The 24726-nt window shown below is 44.8% G+C and overlaps 2 gene segments (V, D, J or C); both read right to left on the minus strand.

The window, feature by feature from the left end:
• The window catches only part of LOC105814413, a 54542-nt gene extending 50246 nt beyond the window's left edge, over window positions 1-4296 (minus strand). The window contains 2 exon segments of the C gene segment in view: window positions 3774-4086; window positions 4239-4296. Coding sequence covers window positions 3774-4086; window positions 4239-4284 — 359 coding nt within the window.
• The window catches only part of LOC105814408, a 254908-nt gene that overhangs the window by 130912 nt on the left and 99270 nt on the right, over window positions 1-24726 (minus strand).

Genomic DNA, 24726 nt, shown 5'->3' on the forward strand with positions numbered 1-24726 from the left:
GATACAAGAGATGGTATTTGCTGGAAGAATGAATAAAGTGCTCTGCCAAAAAAATTAAAGCTGCATAATTCTATCATTTCGATTAGTATTTTGGGGAACTGTGTTGAATTGAAGAGTAGGAAAGAAGCCTTGATTCTGAGTTTGTTCATCTTGTCAGTCTGGAAAATTTATCAGCCAGCACGTATTGACTGTGACATTGCGGGGGGCGAAGACCTGCCTAAAGCCGAGAAGGCTCGTTTAGAAATTAATTTCTATTCTTTGCACAATGGCTCCTGCACCTTAATCCACCAGTGTTTTCTGGTGCCCATTTGCTCATTTTTGAATGCAGAGAACTGTGGATGTCACATCTTGAGCCTTTTTGCTGCGTTGGTATAAGTGATAAGTCAGTGACAACGACAGAGACAAATTTGCACGCTTTGCCTCACAGAATACATATGTATGGGTGGTAAAGTTAGCAGTTCTCTGGACCTGATGGAACCCATGGAACTTCTACAGCTCTCAGTACACCAGCCCCAGACCCCTTATAGTTGCCATTCCAGGAAGGCCCCTGAGAAGGGGAGGAAAAGGCAGTGAATCCATGAATACCCCCAGAGACTGTAAGGGAGTCCAACAAGGTACTACCTTTGACAAGCATTCAGAAGGAAGGGATATGCGGGCTCATTTCTCATACTGTAGCCTGAGAGAAGAGCTGCTGACCTAGGGGGTGGTGCTCAGGAATGTACGTGGCTGCGGGCTGGGTAGCAGCTGTCTTCCTTCAACCAGGGGAGCGAGGCATCTCAGGAGAACAACCTGGAAGTGAAATTGCAATTGATGTTTTAAAGCAGGGGAGAGAGAGGAGGGAGTGGAAAGAGTTGGATACCTCCACTTCCATCCCCTCTGCTGGAAACTGGCTAATGAGTCAGAAACAACCTACACATCAGCAAAGGTGACTGGACTTCACACACTTGTTCCCAGCCATGCTTTACTTGAGATGCTACTATAGGTAAGGGATTTATTTAGTATAACCCATAGCTCCTAGCCCAGTGCCAGGGCAATTAGCCTTCAAGTCAGACCCAGATCCTGGCTCTGCTTCTGTAAGCAAGCTATCCAGTCCCTCTGAGGCTCAGTATCCTGATAATAATGACCTTACTGGGTCGTCATAGGGATAAGTGAGTTCATACCTGCAAAGTGGCATCTTGTTGGTGATCAGTAATTTAGTTCACTTTGTCCTCAGTTATTCTACAATATAGTTTGCTCTTTCTTATAATAGGTAACATTTCTTGAATAGCTACTATGTGCAAGGCAATTCATTTACGTCCTAGCATTAGATTTTTGCAACACAGTGAAGTTGGAATTCATTATTCCCATTTCATAGATGGAGAGATAGATGATTTCAGAAGACTGTATGAAGCTTATGTCAGGGTCATGAAATCTCAGAGTTAGAAAACATTCGAGAGGTTATTTGGGACCACTGCTCCATTGTCCCAGTTTTTTGACAGAGTGTCATGGAGCATCAGTTTGAACAGGTCTGGTGGTGAAGGCGTAGCCCCTGCTGTCCTTGTTTCTGACACATCCTGGAGATGGCCTCTGCTATGGGCCCCTATGCCCCCAAATTACATGCTGTGTCCTCTAGCACAGAGCCCAGAGTCTGAAGCCTGTTGCTCTCCCTTACTTGCTATAGTGTTTTGGGCAAGTGTTTTAGATTTTCTGTGCCTGAGGGTCCTCATTTGTAAAATGGGGATAATAATAAAATATGAATCCTGTGGTGGTTGTGAAGATTAAATCATATGATACATGTAAAGTGCTTAGAATGGTGACTAGAACACACTTAGCACTCAACAGATGTTAGTTATTATTACAGCTAACATACAGTTTTATGGATTTGTCGAGATATATTTTTTTTACCTCCTTCTCAGAGACATTCTTCCCAGTCTCTCTCAGAGAACTCATTGGGTGTCTTACTAGGAATCCATCTGAAGGCTTTATAAAACCATGTTTTCAAAATTTTAACATCTGCATAGGCAACTTTCCAGTTGCCATTCTTTTTCCAAAGTTGTGATTTCAGAATGGGAGAATTGTACCCTTTCAGTGTTAGAGATACACTCCACCTTCCTGCCTATCATTCGCTCAAATAAGAATAACTGGATTTGAGCAGCAGGCAGCAGGCTTGATGAGTCGTGATGGGCCCTGTGTGGTAACCCGGACACATCCTAGGGAGGCTGGGTTCTAATGCCTTCCCAGCACTTGGGGTTCAGGGTGCCCTGTCTGGATGGGGACTTGGGAACCTGATTTTGTCCAAGGGCAGAGCCAACCATCCAGAGCCTTGCAGAGAGTTCAACCCAAGAAACTGTCCAAAGGCAGAAAGGTAGAAGCCAGGTTATGGGCCCATGTTGGAATTGGGTAGCAGGACGGAGCAAGTAAGTTTAGGGTGAAGAGTAGAGGAGAGCGATTCTCTGAAGGACTGGAATGTAGCTGTCTGGGGAGATGAATGGTAAGAGCTCATGGGGGCAGTCACCACTAAAACTCATGGAATGGTTATGCACTGTAACATTTATAGCTATATACAGTGTGTATATGTATGAGCAACCAGGCAGAGCCACGAGAGGAGGGAGGACTGGGGGAGGCCCTTGATGAGGCAATGAAAGCCTTGACTGGAACCGAGTGTGTGTGGGGCAGACAGACCCTCGTCAGCCTCTTTGTGCTTCTGAGGAAGGCAGGATATTTGATTAGAGGGGTTAGTCGGAGAAAGTTTTCCCTAGATATTGCCTGAAATAGTCCAATGAGGCTTTAAAAAATTTTATTTTAGATTTTAACAAATATTTTTACATCTTTATTGAGGCACACTTGAGGTGAAATAAACTGCGCATATTTACAGTGCCTAATTTGATGACTTTTGGTATACCTGTACATCCATGAAGCCATCGCCACAATCAAGGTACTGGACATATCCATCACCACAAGTTACGATGAGGCTATTTAATAAGGTGAATGGTAGATTTTTCTAGATGAGGCCAGAAGGAGGGCTGATTTCTGCCACAGTTTCAGCCTTGGAATAGAGAGCCCTGTCAATCATCTAAATTTGGAAAAGCACATTTTTCAAGATAAAAGTGCAGTATTAAATTGAGCTGTCCAAAAAAGGATAAAAAAATGCCAGGAGAAGCAATTTTTCAATGTTTTGTTTTTAGCACATATGGAAAAAGTGAAGAGGCAGAGAAGAAAGGGAGGACAAAATACCAAATTCAGTCAGTGGTCATCAAAACTGTATAGAATGCGAGGGGTAGAGTCTCGCCCTCCATGTTGGGCAGGATGGCAGGCGGCACACTAGCTGACGCCGAGGGGAGGGAAAGGAGCCTCCCCACCTCCCCCCGGTCCTTCTCCTCTAGAACATCTAGATTCATGGTATATGTGGTTGGGGAGAAGCTGGACGTCACCCCTACTTGCTCTTTGGAAAGTGCCTCTTTAATCTATGCCATACCCTAAGCACTCTGGGTCTGTGGCCAAATCTTTTGTGAAGCTCCAAGAAAATTGTGACAGTTGATGCTCTAATTCATTCCTTTGGCTCCCTCTCTCCCTTCTGCCCCACACTGGGCAACACCCCACTCGGGGGTGGCCTGTCTGAGCACCGTGGGAGTGCATGGGTGAGCCAAGAGTGACTGGACCTGCAGGAAAGGTAGGAACACCAGCTTTCTTTGGCTTCCATTTCTTAAATTATTTATTCAAGAGAAAGTCATGATCTTTCTGGAACTGCTATTCTACATGGATCTCAATGGTTTTTGAGCTGCTCAGAAGTAGACCTGCAGCAGGGTGGTAAGTCACAGGCACAGTAGTAAAATCCTTCATCACTCTCTGATGCCTTAAGAATCTTCAGTATAGCCTGGTTTCTGTGAAGATCATCACCACCCTGGAAACGGCCCTGGAAACCAGGGCCATAGATGTTCGATTCTCGGTATATGAAAGTCAATGTGTTACCCTGGGTCTTCCTGTACCAGTTTACATAGTAGTTACCAATCGTTCCTCCTTCCATGGAGCACCTGAGGGTGGTAGAGCCTCCTACGAGCACAGTCATTGCTTGGTCTTCAGACACCAACACAACGGCTGGCATTACTCCTGAGAGAAAAGACACAAGAGAGGGGCTCAGTGAGGACTGAGGGCTGCGATCATTGAGTAAGGGGCAACGTCCCTGAGTACCAGGTCCTGGCAGCCTTGATGCCTCTTTGCTGCTGAGTCTTGCGTGGCTGAGGTTCCAGGATCAGCCTTACCTGCACAGAAGAGGGAGAGATGGATGAGGGAGCAGATCTTCTGCATGGCTCACTCAGGGAGAGCTCTGCTTGCCAACTGGCCTTCTGGCTGGTCCCTCCTCTGAGTCAACACTTCCTCTGTGACGCACTCGTGCCTGAGGAAACCAGTTCCTGTCGGCAGCTGTTCCATTCCCCAGAGGTGTCGTGCTGATCACAGGAGGCTCGTGGGGCCTGCTGCTTATTAATGGGATGACAATGCCACCTTCAAGACAGATAATGAGGTGCAGGTAAGTCAGGCCAGCTGGGAGGAGGCTATAGAGGCTTATTTGATTGATTACAAGGTTTCTGCTTCCTGCCCTAGAAGTTAAACTTGATATTGTTGTTCCATTTTCAAAGTAGATATACGTGTTGGACACTCTGTGGCGATGTTAACAGTTAATACTAAGAAGAAGAATTATTGACATTTACAGCTGTAATCAAAAGAACCATCAAACAAGGAGATCAATAGTATGTGCACAGAGACTCTGAGGATGCCGTAATGACTGTTGTGTTCACTGTAAACTCCCTCTAGGCAAAATTGGATAGGGGTGATTCGGCCACGTGTAAAAGAGCAATCCAATGAAACACTGTCTTCCAAATTTGAGCCAGAGTTTCCTGATCTTTATTGAGCTCATCTATCTTCTTTTCTGAAGGGCTATTAGGTCACCTATGTTGAATTACACAAAGCAAAATATTGTAAAAAAAACCTTAGAAACCACCACTATGTCCCAGCGTATGACAGCCTAAATGTATATGCACTTCAAAAGAGGGGAGTGTTTGAATTTGGATTTAAAGGCCAATAATTGACATTTTGAAATCAAACTGGTAAATTAATAGTGGGAACTAGAAAGTGCTGCAGAAGCTGGGAAGAGGGTCATTTGGAAGTAAAAAGGCAAGGGCAAAGGTGGCATCCCATATCTGAGGATGAGTCTGGAGCCTAAATTCCCATATTGGTGGGGAAAAGATTGACCTAAGCTTTTTTGATTTCCCCAGTGTGACTGGGACCAGACTGCCCTGAAAAATTTAGACAGGAGCTGCTCAAGTTTGCTTGGCCCCACGGTGGATGCTCTCCCTACCCACCTCTGCCTCACCTCGCTTTGCCCAACTGCCCATCCCACTCACCACTCCTGGAGGACTGTGAGCAAGCGCTCAAGCCGGTCACATTCCTTGATATTATAAACTGCACGGACAGTACCCACCTGCAGAATGTAATGGTGACCTCGCTCTATAGTTCTTTGAAAGTTGCCAAGGGCAACCTCTTTGGATTTATATACTTGATCTTTTTATATCAGGTTGCCTGGCTTTTGGCATATCCTATAAATCTAGTCATTCTTACTATGTGCCAGACCCTGAGGATTCACTGATAAAAGACTGACAGTCTCTTCTCTCATGGAGCTTGTGTTCTAGCATGAGAGCCAGTCATCACTTAGTAATTTGTATAATTAGTCCCTCCATTGCAGCTGTAATAAGTACTCTGCAGAAGCAGAAGGATTGCTAGAGAATGTTAGAGGGGCCAGCTTCTGGTCAGAGGGCCAGGGAAGGCTTCCCTGAAGAGGAGGTGACTTTGCAGTTGAGACTGAGTCTGTTTGCCCCTCCATGGCCACTCTAGTTCCTACTTTAGGAGGCTGGCCTTACTGGGTAGCATCCACCTGGCTCCCTTGCTCTCTGGCATCCCATTTGGTTTAACCAATGGGAGGCACCCTTGGGAAACTGGAGAGAAGGAGGAGAGTGAGGTGCCGTGTTATTAGCCCAGACCCCTTCATGCCAGGGAGAATTGTCTGGTCAAATCTCCAGGGAGAATTGTCTGGTCACAACCAGAAATTAGGCCACAAATTCCTTGGCCCTGGGGGATATCTGTCCCTTCATGTGACATCTAGAGAGAACTAATTTTTTCTTAGTAACATTGGGGAAGATAACTCATAGGGTTTCTTTGAGAAATAAATGAAATCATACTTACAAACATTTGGCTCATTGCTTAACTATTTGTTAATGCCACAAAAGTAATGATACTTGAGTTAGTAGGAGAGGCAAGAATGGTTTGGGGGGCTTTATCTATTCTCCCCCATAATCTCCATCAGCCTCCCATTCTTTCATGTCTTTTCCAATCTGTGTGTTATGAAAATACAGCCTCAAGGGAAGTTCCTGTGGCATCTTCCAACCAGGTTTCTATCCTCAGCCCTTCATTTGTAGAAATTTATGATTTATAAGTGCTGCCTCACACTTGTTATTTGGTCTATTTGTGTCTCCCATGTAATCCTCCAAAAGCACCTGTTGAACTCATGCTCATCCTCAGAAATGCTCATTGAAGTGACATGATTTCTTCTGCCCACAGGATGTCTGACCTGAAAGCAAGTTGCTGTCCACTACGTATGAGAGTGAAAGAAGAGCAGTAAGGAGCTCATTCCCAAGATCACAGCCACGGGAAGGACCCCAGGTTTTGGGCTGTGGTGCTAAAAACCGGCCTTGTCATGACAGGAACTTCTACTGCCTTCAGCCTTACCAGTCAGAGGAGGGTTAAGAAAGGAACTGCCAGCCCTAATGCACAAACTGCCACAGAAGTGGGAGTGCTTCCTGCTTTTCTATTAGTGTCAGATGGCTGGAGATGGCTGTGAGGCTGATGCAATTAATATTTCATTTCTGGGCCAGGGTGCTGATTGGGAGCACCAGACAAATTAACCAGCAGATTAAACAGTGATAGAGGAAGATGTGTTTACGGGCCTCATTGGGGACAGAAGGAAGAATGAACAATTTGAAGGTGGAGGAAAACTTAGCAAGTCTTCTCATCCATGTTTCAGCCCTCACTTACCATAACTTCAGAAGAAAGTTGCTTTTCCTGTTCTTCAAATGAGTTGTTTGAACTTCACACTCCATTTCTTTGAATTTGCACGGACAGTTGAGGAGTAGGTAGCTGGGTAGCCCTACGTCTGCTCAAACAAGCCTCAAAGAGAATATTACATAGAAGATTGGGGGAAGAGGTCCTGGAACTTGAGGGTCCCCTTTCCTCTCTGCCCACTCAGTTCTCAAGTGGCAGCTGTGCTGCAGTAGAGACCACTGAGTTTAGACTTGGAAGATCTGGGTTTGCATCTAATTCCACCTCTTAACTTGCAAGTCATTTACCTCCCTAGGCCTCAGTTACCTGGACAATAAAATAAGGATAAGACTGTCCCATGTGGTGATTGGCACCTATGAAATTAGGCACATGAGCATACCTTGTAATCTGAGTTAGACCTGCACTGGTGGCCAGATGACCCGTATGGAAGGTAGGAGGGGTGGGCTTCAGCGTGTGTTCCACCTATAGACAGAACAGTGGCACTGTGGATAGGGCAGCACTTATTAGTCCCCTCCTCTCTCACCATGGCTCTGAAAATCTCCAGGGAGAATTGTCTGGTTGAATTCTCAGCTCTACCAAGAAAGGGATGTGGGAGACTAGGGCCATAGAAGTCTCATCAGTATACCAACCAAGGTCAGGGAGCCGACTTGGTTCCTTTTATATTAGTACATAATGTAATTATTCACCTCCTCCCCTGCCATTTGGCTCTGAAATATTTTGCTGCTTCTAAAAGGAACAAATGTGTCAGCTCTTGTTGCTCTAACAAGGTGTCTGGCTTGATTCCTAAAAAAAAAAAAAAAAATCAAGGCAAAAGGAAGATAGAGAAATTGAGGAGTTGTATCACAGTATCAGGCGACAGGGGTACCAGTGTGGGATCCACCTTCCTTTTCAGGCCCATGGAGTCTGCCAGGGGTAATTTCATTAGGGGAGTCATTTATTCATTCCTTCACCCATCTGGCAAGCATCCATTGGCTTCAATAGTGTTTTCAGAGCTGGGCTCTCTGGAGGCTCCCCAGAACCGGGAAGCTGCAGGGCCTGTGGTTCTGAGACTCCAGGGCTGCTCTCACCTGAGCAGCAGGAGGACAGGGGGCAGGCAGGCACATCCCCTGCATGGCTTCCCAGGAGGACTGAAACACTCTGCTCTGGGACTGCCTACTGGCCCTTTCTTGCACATCTCAACCCACTGGCCTGTGTGCTCTTGGGCTTGCCTGCAGACAACAAGAAAATGAACCTAAATCAGCAGACATCCTCTGGCCCACGAACAGCCTTGCTGGTTATGCAGACATTCTGGGTCCTTTTCTTTCTGTTGCAAATGGCAGCATCTTCCTCCTACTGTGAGGCCAAGAGTTTGGCACAGGAGATATTGGTATTTAGCTTCAGACTGCTGTTAATGCTACTTCTTTCCCTCATATTTGTGAATGCTTCTTTAATTTTTTGTTGCAATATATTTATTTTGGATCTTGTTTTTATACACCAAGGCAGCTGCTTCCTAGGAAGAGAGATGTACTTTGCCAAAATGCCAATCTTCCATAAGACAAGAGCCTATAACCGTAGCACAAGATTTTATAGAAAATATTACTGCATTAGAAATAATTTTTAGCAGCAGTTAAGTGCCTACTATAATACTCTGCCCATATCAAGTGCCCTGTAAATGTTGATGCTGGACTAAAGAAAACACGAAACAAAACAAACATAATGGGAAGATGGGGTAAGTGGAGCGGGCAATGAAAATTAAATGAGAAAGAGCGAAGTTAAAGCGTGAAAAAAGGCTTAATGGAGTATTATAGAATTATCTGCTGAAAGGACAAAGTAGAACAAACTAAAAATAAAAAGGGAATATAACAACTTAGATAAGAGGCATGTGAGGCAGAGAAAAGCTGGAGAGGTAATTAGGACAATTACTTCCACGCAGTGGTTCTCAATCTTGGCCCCACATTGGGACCTCCCGGGGAGTTCCAAGGAACACTGAAGCCTGGGTGCCACCCCCACAGAGTCTGGTTTCATTAGTCTGAGGTGGGTTCTGGTTTTAAAAACCTCCCTAGAGAATTTTGATGTGCAGGCGGGGTTGAAAACCACTGTGTAATGAAAAGAAGAATTGTAGGGCAGTAAGGACTTGTTACAGTGTCCCCAGAGGACAAGGCAAAGGTGTCTCCTGTGGCCACGAGGGCTGCTGTGGGGTCAGGGTCCAAGGGGCTTCTGCTCCTGTCCTTCCTCCATGGCCAGCGTGGACCCCACAGCTCTCCTGCCTGGTGATTGCTCACTGCTGGCTTCTCATAGACTAGGGGCGTGAGGGTCTGCTCAGGTTAGGGCCAACAACCTTCCTGTTTCCCTGGGCTCCTTCAGTGCGCTGGGCACTTAGGGGTGCTTGCTAAATATCGGCTGGGTGCTATCATGCTGGCCTTCTGAGCCCTTCTGTGCTGAATTACATGTGTTAAGTCCGTGTTCTTGGTTCCGCCTCCTAATCCTGCCCTGACTTTTCAGATCTAAATTCTGTCCTATCCAGCTCCCTTCTGAGAGGCAGAATTCAGCCAGGAGAGTCCACTAGCTGTGATTTCTTATGCTGCACAACACATCACTGTGTGTGTGTGAGAGGGAACCCAGCCTGTAGTACACCTGATCCACGGAGGAATGGGTTCTTGCTCTATTTCAGCTTTGTTTCCTCTTTTCCTTCCTCCCTCCCTCCCGTCCTTACCCTTCCTTCCTCCCTTCCCTCCCTCCCTCCCTCTCTCTTTCCTTCCTTCTTTCTTTCCTTTGTTTTTGTCTTATAATTCCCAGGCTCACAGCAGACCCCAGTAATCTAAGGAGACTGATCATTAAGAGTGAAAGTGTGTCCAATTTCCTGACGTGACCACCTGTTTTGAGAGCAAGGTAGATTACCTACTGTTCTCCTGAAATTGCAGCTTTCCCAGTGATTTGCTGCCACAGAAAGAGCTGTGGGTAGAATGCAAAGTTATTTTTGTCTCTGGAAATCCTCTTTGATTTTCCCTGTCTGCAGGAAGACTATGGGGGTCTGGTAGTCCCCTGGTAGAGCATGGAGAAGCTGTGACAGAGGTTTGCATGCTGATAATAGACTAACCTTAAGTCTTTGTTGGTTGAAGCACATTTATAAAAAATTTAAAAAATGGTAATTTTGTACTTCCATTTGACAATATTCCAAGAAAGAAGTAGAAACTGGAAAAACTTGCATCGGGAGCAGATGGGCAATTAGTTTCAAAGGGGCCTGAATAGAAGCCTCTCCCATTTTGTAGTATTCGCTGTGTACAAAAAAAAGCACTCCCCATTCTCCTCCTCTCAAATGGAGAAAAGAACTTTGCTCAAGGTTCTTGGTTGGGAGTAGGCTGGGGATAGCTCAGGGTTAGGGAGAATATAAATGCTTTTTTCTCCTTTGGTGGTGGGACTTATGAAAAAGTAGAATGTGGATGCTTTAGTGCTAATAGGTAGCTCAAATTTTGCAGCTGGAACCGTACCTCTGTGGAATTAAGATTTTATTATATAGACCTTACACCCCTCCAGCCTGCCACGTGTCCCTGAGGCACAGGGTGGTGACATAGCTGGGCTCTCCCAGGACCCCAGGGAAACTCCCTGCTCATCTCCCACAGGGAAGCAACCTAAGATCAGAGGGAGAGGAGAGAGCTGCAGGGGCTTCTCTGGGAATGAGACTCTCCCTGCTCTGCTTCAGTGCGGGAGAGTTTGAGATGACCTGTCTTCTGGGCTGGGTCTGTGATGCCAGAGGAGATACAGGACAGATGGAGGGGATGCTCCCCCTTCTCCTTGGGACAGAGGGTGGTGGATCTGGCCCTCTGCACCAGCAGCTCCCACTTGCATCATCCACAGTTGCCCTCCTGGTCCTTGGACTCTGAGCTAATGCATCTGCTATTTTTTGCCTAGTTTTATTACAGACTGGGAGGAAAAAGGAAGGAGGCTGAAAGAATGCCAAAACGTGGAGTCAGAGCTAACTGAGGAAACACTGGGAGAGAAACACAGAATCACTGCAGGGTACTTTTGGGAAGGCAGCTGTGTAGATAAAAAAAAAAAAAGTGGCCCCGAGGGTAGCTTTGGGGGCTAGAAGAAGAGTGACCCTAAACCATGAAGAGGGAAAGTTAGTATAGTATCTGAGCAGGATCCTGGCCCTGTAGCGGCTTGGCCACTGTGACCCAGTGTCCTGGCCACGTCTCAGGAGCCCACTCTGCATCTGCTGCTGCCGGTTGCCATGACCTGTGCATCGCAGGCACTCTCGTTGGTTATGTGGGGTTTACAGTGGGTATTTGGTGGTAAGTGGGGACAGGTATAGGGGCAAGGACTCGGGTAAATACAGTTTATTTATAACATTCACGGTGGCTAGAGACACCATAGTTAAGAGTGGTAGTTTTACAAGCACCACTGCTGTGGTAAAGCCTAGTTTAGAATGCAAGGGCTGTTACATACATCATGTACATGACGAGTTAAAGGGCTCTTAACATTGAGTGGTGTAATGAATGCTTAGTATGAGTGAATGAAAAGATTATTGAATAGAAATACAAGCCATCCAGTTGGCAGGGCTTTAACCGCAAAGTAGTCTTGGGAGTTAGCACACGTGCGTAACTGAGTGGCGACTGCGGGAACTGGGGCGGGTACCAAAGGAGGGCAAAGGAAATACTGCGTGCAGCAAGACTGCCCTTGCGTGATGAACAGCCTCAGCATCCATCACACTGAAATAACACCGTGAGTGAAAGCACGGCACGTGACAAAGCACGGGGTATCAATCTAACCTACCCGCAGTGTCCAGGCTGTGGTGAGAAACCAAGGATGTAGGATAACAAAAGATTCACAGCGAACTGCACGTGCCAAGGAGATGGAGGCAAAGAGCCCAGGGAAAGAGGATTTTCTGAAGACCCAACTGACAATGACCTCTCTCCATCAGAATATCTTATTTTTAAAAGTGCCAGCTCATGTCCCAGATTGGTGACCCAGAAGCTGAGCTGAGAGTCACAGCTGCAGGGTGCTGGGATAACTGTTGCCTTTATTCCCAAATGTGCTGTGTCTGCATTGACTCACAACGTGGTTGAGGACTCAGCCGGACAGCACACCAAATGCAGAGCAGAAGTTCCTGATGCCGCCGTCTGCCCAGGGGAGTCCTCGTTAGTAAATATTATAGCACAAACTATATCCAGGGAAGTGCGATAGGGAACGGACAGTAGTGGAGAAGGAAAATATAGTTTAAAATGCCATGGCCATTGAAAAATGTTTACTTTTGCAGAAAAGATGCAATCCAGACAATTTTCCTCTTATTTTTGATAGGCTGAGCTCTAAGCTTCAAGTATGTGGAGGCTAAGGACAAACTTTTTCTGGGGCAACCAAGATGAGGAAAAGCAGCTTCTATAAACACACATGAGGGAGCTGTGCAAAGGGAGCCACGTCTACATTGTAATCAGGGCTCCCCGGTGTGGTGATCAGGGACCCTGACTCACTCAGACAGATCATCAAGTCCCAAAACGCTTTTCTCTAGCAATACTTGGGTTCTATCAGTCCTATTTCCTTCTAAGGGCCTTATGAAACCTAGCTGATTTTGACTGATGGGAGAGGTCTTGGGAGAGGCTTGCAAAGGAACAGGGTGAAAATTCAGATGAAGGACCAGAAGTGCAGTTGCCACATGCTATTATTAGAACTGCTGGTGAAACATCTTTTGCAACCCCAGGAGTCTTCCTCTTCTGACCTCCTGTTTGGCCCTGAGTCCAAAGCGAGGAGTCAGCATTATGTGGTTGAACTGTTACTCTGGTTGGGTGGGAGAGTTTTAGGCAAGCCCCTGGTCGTCATCTTTTTGTCTGTTCATTTAAAGGAGGGAGTAGCTCCAAGTGAGGGCTATTGTGAAGTGTCAGTCATCCATGGCTGTAACATGGCAGCATCACCAGATGGGGAGCAGGAACACGGGCCATTTATAAAACGTTTGCGGCAGCTTCTGTGACCACAAGGGATGATACTGGCTCGATTTAGCATTTTTAAACTTAAGTATTCACCTCATGCCAATGTATTAGCCGTGTTCTCTCATTTGAGGTTGTTCATTTGGAAATACTGAAGGATGAGGCATTATTTCTTTAAATAAAATATTCCCTTTCATTACATCTGTGTCTCAGTGATCCCTAAAGCAGGGATTCGGTTCAAACATTAAATTCAATAATCATATATTAAACAGTTACTATCCAATGCACTGCAGTAACTGAAGATGAAACAGACCAAGGATTCCTGCCCTTGAGGGGTTTATAAATTAGGAGGAGGATGAAGGAAGTATCCAAACAATCATGGCTAAAAAGAAAACACATGAATTAAGAGAAGTGCGTGCTAAGGTGGTTCAATTGGCAGGGGCGATTATAGCTTCAGGGGAGAGTTTCACACTGGAGATATAAATTTAGGAGTCATGAGTACATATGTGAAATGTAATGCCATGAGCATGAATGAGATCACCTAGGGAGAGACAGAGAAGGCAGGCCCAGGCAAGGGCCCTGGGTGTTCTATTAATAGTATTTAGAAGCTCGACAGAGGAGGATGGGCCAGCAAAGGGGGCTGAGAAGGAGAAGCCAGTGGTGTAGAAGAAACTCTGCCAAGTGTGGCGTCTCAGAAGCTAAGCATGGAAAGCATTTTGAAAAGGAAGGGGTGGCCAATGGTGTAGCATGCCACGGGGAGGTTGTATGATCACCGGCTATTTATTCATGCGTTGTCTTATGTCTGTCTCCTGTTACATTAAACTGGTACATCCTCAAAGGCAGGATCTGTGTCTATTTTGTTCACACTATGTACTCAATGCCTGGCACAGCACTTGGAGCACAGCAGGACTCAAGATGTATTTGTTGCATAAAGAAAGGAAGGAATAAAAAGCCAGTCTGAGGTGTTTATACTTAATTCAGTAGGCAAAGATTAGTCTCTGAATAGCATTTTCAGATTCCTGATGTTGAGCTTGGTCTTACCAAAAAATGCAAGTCTCCTTTTGGAGGCCTGTATAGACTCGCTGGCCTCAGGCACACCTCTCTGCTCAACTTTGTTAGGTGTCCCTCAGTCTATGCACAGAAGTGAGGAAACAGCAGGAAGCCGTCTGACTGATCCTCCTGTAATCCTTTGCCTCTAGAATTTCATGAGATATTAATACTTGTGCCATTACAAAAAAATTCCGTGATCCCAATCCCAGGTTAAATAGGTATCTTCACAGCAGGGTTCTCAGAGCAATTAATATGATAAAAAGAATTGTAAATATTAAGAGGGGGCTATTAATATGTAGCATTTGCCAAAGTTATTTGACCATGGACTTCTTTTTAATTGTGCAACAACTGTTAACATCTCAAGGGATGGTGACATTTTGAAGAACAATTTGGCAAACATTGCCCCAGAGTTTTGCAATGATTCTAAGAAGGAAAAAGTCATTTTAAATTCCTTTTTAGTTGACATCAGGAGAAACGCCCCATGATGTAGACAAATTACACGGTGGAGTCAAAGAGTGTGGTGGGCTGTAATTATTATTCTGAAGTATTCGATCCCTCCGTCCATGCAGAAAGATGATCAACTCCTACCCATGGCTCTGTGCCTTGCAGGGCCTTCTGTGGGAGGGGTGCACCTCCTGCCAGGTGGGCTTGGCTGCGGAAGGCCTTGGCCGGTGAGCGTGAGTGGACGCGATGTCTGTTGTGTCTGAGCAGAAGCTTTAAGAAGCATCTTGAGTTTCTGCCAGCAGCTCTCTTGTCCTTTCTCTTCTGCCATTAGAATAGTGTGTCACAAATTGTGACTTATCTTCCAGCCTGGGCTCTGGAATGGGAAGACACAGGGAGCAGAGCTTCGTTGCCGACTTGTAGCCACCAACGTGTAGTAAAAGCAGGAGCAAATAGCAAACGTTCATTGCCGTCAGCCACGGAGGTCCTGGCGCTGTGTGTTCCCACAGCAGAGTTGACTTAATACAAAGAGGGAAATGTGGAAGGTTGCTATGAATATGACAGCCGTTTTCTTCCATAGCCCTCAGAAGAGACAACCACAGAGAAGCAGAAAGCGGAAATAGAATGGCTCAGTTTACAGCCGCCTTTTTTTTTAATACTTCACAGGAGAAAAATTTTTGACTCTTGCTTCGATTAAAAACAACTCCATGCACAAAAACAGCTCAATCTAGCTCAGGTAAAGATTTATAGATCCATTGTAGGCTCTAAGGTGCTGGCATATCTGAGAAGAAATCTCAATGTTTCACACCAAATGAAATCAAAGAACACACCAAAGCGAAAGTTCACAGCCAGCCCCACTGGCACAGTTCGCTTCGCAGTGGAGCACCTTACTGTCTTCACACTCGCTCCGGGTTTCCTCACAGTTCCCATTAGCAGGATGGGGAGGAGGTCAGTGCCCCAGCAGTGCCAAATTCTGGGAATTCTCAGAGGTTTGGGATGGTTCTTTAGTAAGAACAAAGAGTTCAAGGGAGTGATCGTTATTCAAGAAAACAATGCTCTCCTTTCCTTCTCCCCTTCCTCTTTGCTTTTCTGGATTCTTAATCTTCTCAACCCAAAGAACTACCATTTCAGCCGGTCTGTTTCATGGTGTGTACAAGAGCAGCACTTTGGAAATACCTAAGCTTCATTTGGCAGGGAATGAGCTACATCCTGTGGCTATGGAGCCCCTGTGAAAGGTCTCATACACGTTCACTTCCCCAGAGAAAGAAACTGTGTCTGGTCTAGGGTTCGGTATTTTTCCATCACATTTCAGTTTATTTTCAGTTTTTTATATTAACTTGCAAACACTGCAAGCATTATGGCAAAGAGGTGTGTGTGTGTGTGTGTGTGTGTGTGTGTGTGTGTGTGTGTGTGAGCTGTTGAGGATGCTCCTCTTCCTCCCTGGCTCATCCTGAGGAAGCTGCAAGCACACCCTCCTCAGGGAGCCGGTGCTCTCTGAGTGAGCGCATGTCCCCTCCTCTGAGAAGCCTTTCCCAGGTCTAGCCCATCGTTGCCTTCTCTCCGTGTGCACAACTGTTAGCTCTTTTCTCTGTTATACTAACAGTCTCTATTTTCATGTCTGTTTCTCCCACTAGAAACAACACCTTGAGGACAGGAATTGAGCTTTGGTTGCTTTTGTAACTCAGCATGTGGCACAGCACCAGGAATATTGTACATGCTCAGTACATATTTGAGGGATGAGGATATGCATCTCCATAATTACAGACTTGTGCATTTTAATAATATAGCTACTGGAAATAACCACACAAAATAACAAACACTGAAAGGCCCATCATAAGCCTAGCCAGGAGTCACTGAGAAAATAATAATCGTATTGAACCCCTTGATTTCCTCATAGCTGACTAGACTCTCTGGGCAGGTTTTACTCACCTGTTCAGGGTCCCTCCGTGGGAGCTGGCTCAGATCCACGGAGGACCCTCTGACCTTGCTCAGTTGTTCTGTGAGCCCAAGAATGGGCTCTTGAGTATTCCAGACAGAATGGGTAAAAACCAGTGGCCTCTGAGAAGTCTTGGACTCCAGCTCAGGGTGACACTGGGATCTCCAAGGCCACTCAAAATGAGAATATGGCAAGGCTTGGGACCCTACGGTAGCCCAGAGTCTATGATGATCATCAAATTCTGGGAAATTGATTCGTTCATTTATTCATACAGATATATTTATGCAATTTGTCAGGTTCAATGATAAACAAAAGCAGAGATGGTCCTTGATTTTGCAGAGCTTACAACCTAGTGAGAAAATAGGCATAATGAAATGAATATTACAAACTGATATATGAAAGCATTAAAAAGCCCCAAACTTGAACTTGTCAGGAGATCCCAAGATGCTTTTGAGGAATTAATGTGTAAACTTTGATGTAAAAGATAAGTAGGAGTTAAACATGTGTTGAGGAGGTGGGAGGAGTGTTCCATAGGGAAGGAATAATATGTGCAAAAGCCCTGGGGTCAGACGTGCCTGGTATATTCAAGTAGCTGGAAAAAGACATGTTTGACAGGAACATGGAAAATGAGGGGTATGGCAGAGGAGGTTAGAAGGGGGCCAGACTGTTCAGGGTCTTAGACGCCTTTTAAGGATTTTGGTCTTTTGCCTATAAGCAATGGAAAGTTGCTGAAAAATTTTTAATCAGGGGCATGAAATAATCATATTTGTATTCTGAAAAAGAACACTCTAGCTGCTTTGGGGAGGACATATTGGAACGTACTAGAAGCCGGATAGCTTATTTAAAAGGATATATCGATAATTCAAAGAAGAAAATGGTAGTTTAAACCAGGATGTGGTAGTGGATGATGGAGAATGTGGAAGGGCCTGAGATGATGGTATTATTCACTGAGATAAGGAACCTTAGAAAAGGACCATATTTGTAAGGAAGATCTTGATTTAAGTCTTGGGGTTGAGTTAAAGTACCTTTGAGACGTCTAAGTAGAAATGTTGGTTAGGCAGACACACAGATATTAATTCATGTATTCAACACATATTTACTGACTACCCACTGCATGTTAGTCACTCTATTAAGAATTGTATGTTACCGGAAAATATATTGAAGTTGGATTCTTCTCTCAAGGAGCTTAGAATTTATTAGACAGTCATGAGGAATGGTTGGACCTGATAGCTGTTTTCAAATATTTGAATACGTGAAGGTAAACTTAGTCTGTGTTGCTCCAGAAAGCATAATAAGGACAAAGATAGGAAGTTATGGGGAGGCAGATTTTGATTTGGTATAGGAAATGCTTTTTTGAAATAAGAACTGTCATTGAAAATATTTGAATTGAGTCTGGATAATAATTTATTCAATCAATATTTAATGAACATGTAAATTGAACGGAGAGGTTCCTGCTTGACCTTTAAGATCCTTCTTGGTTTTCAAATTCAATGATTCTAATTTGCTGTTTAAAATCTTAATTGTTCATAATGAAGGTCACGACTTGAATTCCCTTGAGTTCATTTCCTAATTTGGACTCTACCTATACAATCCCTGGAAACTTTCAAGGTGGCATAATGAGTCCCTTCGTAAGGCTGTGACACCTTCAGAATATACAATGTGTTGCAGAATAGAAATAACATTCTCTTCGATGGCTGTCTGCAGCCTCCTCTGGTGCAGAGGAAGAGGCATGCTTACACGGTCTTAGAGTCCCTTCTTTTGTCTTGTCTCTCACTCGTAGCCACGATTCCACAATGTTGGATGATCTGTTTCAAGTGCAGCCAGTTGATGGCACTGTCCTGGACACAGGATTCCTCCTCTTTGCTGCCTTTGGCCATCAGATAGGAATCTTCGTTGCTAGCCGTACAGCATGCCTAAGGACTCCCCTGCTTGGTGCCTGGTGGGAGCGGCAGTCCTGTTCCCATCCCCTGACAGTTGAATTCAGATTTTTTAGAGGCTTGGCAGACAGTCTTTGGGATTTCTCTTCACTGCTCTGAACTCTTTCAAGTGAGCCCTTCTCATGATGGATAAAAATCATAGAAAACAGAACAATGGAGGCAAAAAGAACATGAATTTAAGCCAACTCTCCATTGCCTTTACTAGTGGAGTAGGAAAGAACATGAACAATACAAAAGTAATAGCTGGTGTTCATGTCACTCATTTGGCTTTGGGATTTCTGCAGAAACACTTTGTCCACGTCCATACTATGCTACAGCCTTCAGTGGCCCTGTCTCCGCCTAAGTCTGAGGCTTCAGGTATTATATAAAAGGCCTCCTCAATTACCTACTAGTAAGCTCAGGAATTACTTGGATTTCTCCAGGTTTTTAACTTTAATTCTTGTCTGTTTTTTTTTCATTGTTTCATCCCTATTCCTTGTCTCCTGGGTTTGATTTTCACGCTCACACCATGCCCATCTCAGGTTCTGAGTTGCTCTACCCCAACATGGGCCAGAACTTCATGTCCTCATCAATCCTGCAGGAGGAATGGTCCACTAGACACACACATTCTCGTGTCTCCTGTCCTTTTTCTTCCCAATCAGACTTAATCAGATACTATGACTTATGTTTTTTTTTCTAGCTTGACCTTGAGTCGAAGGTATGTAATGAAACCCAAGATCCTGGGTTTCATCAGATAATCCACGATGGTGTGGTAAAAAGTATATTGACTCAATAAATATTAATTCATTTCCTAATTTGCTTGTGGATGAATGAGAAAGGTCATACCTAGAATTTAGGTAATACCTTCTTCCAAGAACCATACAAGGGCATAATATTACCCCAATAAGAATATTTATGATATTAGTAACACAAATAATCTAAACCTGATTTGGAGATGACCGATTGTTTATCAACGAGTCCCACACCCTGCTGCACATCAGAGTCCCTTCAAGAGATTTTTTACAAATATAGATTCTTTGGTGGCATTTGGGAAAAATGAACTTATATTTTTACACCTTCATTATTGAACCTATATTTTCAATAATGATGGATTTCCTAGACCGGTGCTTCTCAAATCCTAATATGCATATAACTCACCCAGGGACTCTTGTTAGAATGCAGATTCTGATTCAGTAGATCTAGGGTGATGCATGAGATTCTGCATTCTGAAAAACTTCCAGGTGATGCTGATGCTGTTGTATAGACCACACTTGGTATAGCAAGGCCTTAGACCAGTGGTTTTCAACCCCAGGGGGAGGGAGGGTGAGGAGAAGGGGAAAGAGGTTGGATTATTAATACCTAGGAAGCCAGAGCTCCAAGCCCACACCAGTTCAATAAAAATCTCTGGGGATATATCCCAGAATTTAGTATTTTTAAAGAATTTCTCCAGGAAATTCAAATATGCAGATAGAATTGAGAACTACTGTTCTAGAGATGCCTTGATTGTATCTACTGTCCATTTCTCTGTGGCTAGGGCAGGAGAATTTGGGCACATCTTCTTTTTATTCAAAAAACAACAGTTCCTCTTCTGCTTACAGTAGAATTTCTCAAAGCATGTCCTTGGACCATCTGTATCAGAATCACCTAGGGTACTTGTTATAAATTCATATTCCTGGGCCTGTCCCAGATAGATTGAATTAGAATCTTTTAGCCTAAGCTCAAAAATACGCTTTGGAAACAATCTCTCCAGGTGCTTTGTATGCACAATAAAGTTTGAGAAGTACTGGCTTATAAGATAAAATCAGATCTCTTTAGCCTTGTAGTCAGAGGTCTCTAAACAAATTGGTCACAAAATTTCTGAGCCCTCTCTTAACCTCTCCACTGCATTAATGTCCTGTGGTAAGCAGCCTCTAGGTGGCCCCCGTGCTCCCCACCTCTGGGTATTATCGCTCTCATGTAATCCACCCCCCCACCCCTCCTTGAGTGTGGGCTGCATTACTGACTTGCTTCTACCAAATAGAATATGGTGCAAGTGATGGGCTGTCACTTTCAAGTTATGTTGCACAAAGACTATGGCTTCCAGCTTGGAGGCCTTCTCTTCCTCAGAATTCTCACTTTAGGGAAGCAAGTTGCCATGTTCTGAGGGACCCTATGGAGATGCTCCCATGAGGACGCAAGGCCTGTCAACATCCACATGAGTGAGCTTCAAGTGGATCCTCTTCCAGTCAAGCCTTGGGATGACTGCAGCCCCAGCCATCACCTTGACTGCAGCCTGATGAGCGGCCTTGAGTCAGAGGATCTAGTTCAACCACACCTGGATTCTCGAGCCACAGAAACATGAGATAGAAAATGTTGTTTTGAGGTAATTTGTCACGTAAGAACAGATACCCAGTACACCCACTCCAAGGTAGCCTCCCTCCTCCTTCCCACTTATCCAAATCCCACCTCTTTCAAGCCTCAGCTGTTCTGTGAAATTTTCCCCACAGCGATTGGTCCTTTCATGAACTCTTAGAGCACTGCACGTGAGTCAGCAGCACTTACCGTTGCATAGTATGTGCTGTCTTGTATTGTAGTCTTTTGTAGTCTTTAATTGTAATTTCTAATTCTCTCTCTTTTAAAAATAAATTGTAAACACATTGATGAGAATAGAACTTGTCTTAGAATTTTTTCTATTCCCATGACCTATCCCAATACCATGAATTCAATAAGTGCCCTATAAAATCATATGATGAAGATGATAGTGTATTGAAAGAAATATTGAATAGAAGACATCGGGAGAGTTGACTTTAGTGGTAGTTTTCACACTCATGTCTGCTCTGTGTCCTAATGCCTGAGTTTTAACCCTATGTAGAGAGAAGCAGGTGCTTGAGCAGAACTGGCTACGAGAGCCAGCAGGGTGAAGGCCCTCACTTGATGACTATTAATGTTTGATTTTTAAGCCCCCTGCCTACAGTCTGCTCAGTGGGTTCCTCTGGGCCTTGGCTCCCTGTAGTCCCAGACCTTCTTGGCTCACCCATTTCAACTTGGGACTTAGGAATCTATTTTTTTTTTTTTTATTTAGTTGATTGATGATCAACTCAGAAATCCCGCATTGCCACAAGTATTTGTCTCCAAGATCTCCCTCCGCAGCCAGCAGGAAGGAAGCCCACACATTACCCCTTTCTGCCCACCCCCGTGGATCCCCAGGACTCCTCTGCAGCTAAGGGCAGATATAAAACATTCAATACCTAAAATCGTTACGGAAACGTTCCAGAAAAATGACTCTATTCAACCTTCTTCGCAGAGTAAGAGTTAAAGCTATCTCTAATAGCTTTGGAAATTTTGATTAGGATGGTAATGGAAAACCATCCTTGCTTTATCTAGTATGTGCACACGAGCCCTTTCACAATAAAGACAGCGATGAGCTACGGCACTCAGGACCGTAAAAGTTCTGTTTATCTCAGCTGCCTCCACAATGAGAGGGCCTATTCAGTATTGAAAGCTATTATTTTCAGTCTTTTCTCAGGAGTCTGGGAGAGACAGGTGCAGGGCCCCGTTGATCTCTCCACATAAACCCTAACAACTTCTACCCTCTTCAACTGACAAAGAAGTTTCCTCTAAACCAAATGCAAAGATAAGGCCCTTTCCCCAACTCAGCTCCTGGCCTCTCTTATCAGATGTTACCGTGGAGGTTACCAGGTGGCTTCATCTCAGGTGTGGTGCACATCGTAGCCCAACGCTGTCTCTAATTGGATCTGCTGCCTCCCTGTGACCCTAGAGTTTCTGAGATGCTCAGAAGCAGAACAGTAGCACCGTGGATACTGGACCCACAGCAGTGCGTCCCAGGGTCCTTTGTTGTTGCTTTTTGAATGTCAAGTATAAATTGACTTCTTAATGTATCAATTTTCCCTTGAAATTATTCCTTGAATTGTCATTAGAATCGTTTCTCAGTTTATATATTAAAACCAGGGAGTTATCTTTATTCTTCTTACACCAGCTCATTTGCTAGTTCTTTAAGTCCCCTCCTATTACACTGCAGTGGAAGGTGGCAGGCTCCCCAGCTAGAACAGTCAGAGTTTTGGTGTCCGACTCCAAAATTATGCCCAAGGAGACCCCTGACATGAAAAGCCCAAAGTCAGAGAGACTGTGAAGTCCCTCTACCCCAAGGGATTGGAGTATCAGAGCCACGCTCAGCAAGGGGTCACCCTTTTAGGTCCCCAGAAAATTGCTCCCTAAGAGTAAAAGGCCCTACACCTGTCCTTGTTTGCATAGAAGATGGCAAGGTAGAAGGGACAGGTCCACAGCATGGCTTCACTGGGGCATGACTCCGCAGTAGGCTGGCACTCTCCTGGCTGCCCCAACCCAGTAGCTGCCCGCCCATGGGAAGTTTTGCCCATTATAAAGGTGGTTTGGTGTTAGTCACTTCCTCAGAGGGAGGTCTGACAGGCTCGCAAGGTCACAAGTTAGGTTGTTTACTCAACAAACATGGGTAACTACCTATTGCAGGCCAGATACTATTTGGGAGACATAAATGTGAAAAAGACATGGCTTCTGCTTTCAAAGAATTCAGTTTTCTAGGGAGACAGATATACAATTACAATTACAAAAGAGTGTTAAGTGCAAATACGGGGGTGTGTTAACTCCCATGAAAGAAGTAGATACAAAATGTTCCAGGAGGTGGTGGAAGGGTCTGCTTCTCCTGGGGACACTCAGAACAGGGAACCCCGAACTGAGCCCTGAGAGTTCAGTAGGACTTTGTTAGCCTTCATATCCACAGGGGATTCCCAGGAGAGAGAGCTGTCTGGGCAAAGGTGCGAGGGTACGAAGGTGCAAACCAGTCTGTGTGCGGTCCCTAAGCCCTCCCAATCGGTTACCCTCTGCAGTCTCGCTTTGGCCACTTCCCTACTCATGCTCAATACTTCAGCCACATAAAAATACTTGCAGCTTTAAACATTGAAATGAGAGAACATGTGTGAAGCACTTATGTTTGTGGTGGGCACGCATCTGTAAGCCCACCGCAGCTGCTGGCTTTGTCTCATCTCTTCTGCTTTGCCATGGTGGGGTTAGTGACCTGGTCATAACTCCCTGTCTGAACCATAGTCACCAGGGAGACACAGAACATGGCACAGTTAATTCCTCTGAGGGAGGAGGGGTCTGCTGAGCTGTGTTAGGCTGACTGTAGACTTAGGGCCAGTAAATGAACAAGCTGAGTGGAGCCATGTCAGAGACATACGGGCTCTAAGGATGGAAGCCACATAAAAACTGGAAGCCCCAGTCTTTGTCCATACGGGATGAAGAAAAAATAGGAGGATTTTCAAAAGCAAAAAGATGCCAAGATCAAACCAAATCGACTGGGCTACTATGTGCCCAGCCCAGCGCCATTCTCTCTGATGGTCTCTGCCACTCTGGGGTCTTTGTGTAAAACATTTATCCATAGGATTACTTGGACATTGGTGGGAGAGAGTGCCAGAATGTCTTATTTTTTCTCTCTAATTGGAAATTTAGGAACTATTTTGCCTTTGATCTGAGAATATATTCACTCTTTCCCCACCCCTTGTGAGTTCTTTGGGTAAAAAAAAAAAAAAAAACAAAAGCATTGGTAGGGAAGAGGTGATTAGAGGGGAGGGGAGGCAAGGACAACATACGTAACCTAAACATCTGTACCCCTATAATATGAAAAAAAAAAAAAAAAAGACAGATAAATTTAGCGAAGGAAAGCCCTCTTCTTGTTGTATCTCTCGCTCATTACCCTCCAGCTCCTCGCACAAAGCCTCAGCAAGAGCAAAGTCAGATGCTGATGGGTGCCCACAATGTATCTCTGTTTAGGCACTCACTTATCAGCTGCTTGCCCTGTTCCTAGTTGCTGTGCTTGCTCTCTGGGTTCTCTGCTCTGTCTCCAGCTCATTGGACAAGCAACTGAAGAACAGGAACAGAGGTGAAAGAAAGAAGAAACTACGTTTGTGTTTTCTCTTGGTCAGGACCTCAGCAGCTGGGCATCCCAGGGCTGCCTTTGGTAAGTAAGTGATTCTTCTTCTCAGTCTAACTGGTTTGGGCTCAGAATGCTCAGATGCTGGAATTACTTCTGTGTCTCTGATTTGTTTTACTGAAATGTCTGGGCCTCACTGGTTGTTTTAAAGCAAACACAAGAGATTTTTGGAAATTAGTGAGGAATTTCAATGGATGCCAAGGAAAATCACAGTGTCATTTGTCTCTAAAAAGATTTTGGCTGCCAATATTCCATCTGCAACTTACTTACCCAGCTGTGTGGCACTGAATGAAGCAGCTGCTGAGCAAAGCAGCATAGAGACAAGTTGGGACTCTTTCGAGTTGTAATTCTGCTTCTGTTACTGACTTGGGACTCTGGGATGTAAATGAATAAACCTTTTCATATTTAGTCTCAGCTCAGGGTCTAATTCCTTTA

Source organism: Propithecus coquereli, unplaced genomic scaffold (assembly GCF_000956105.1).
Source record: "Propithecus coquereli isolate 6110/MARCELLA unplaced genomic scaffold, Pcoq_1.0 Scaffold3, whole genome shotgun sequence".
NCBI lineage: Eukaryota > Metazoa > Chordata > Mammalia > Primates > Indriidae > Propithecus > Propithecus coquereli.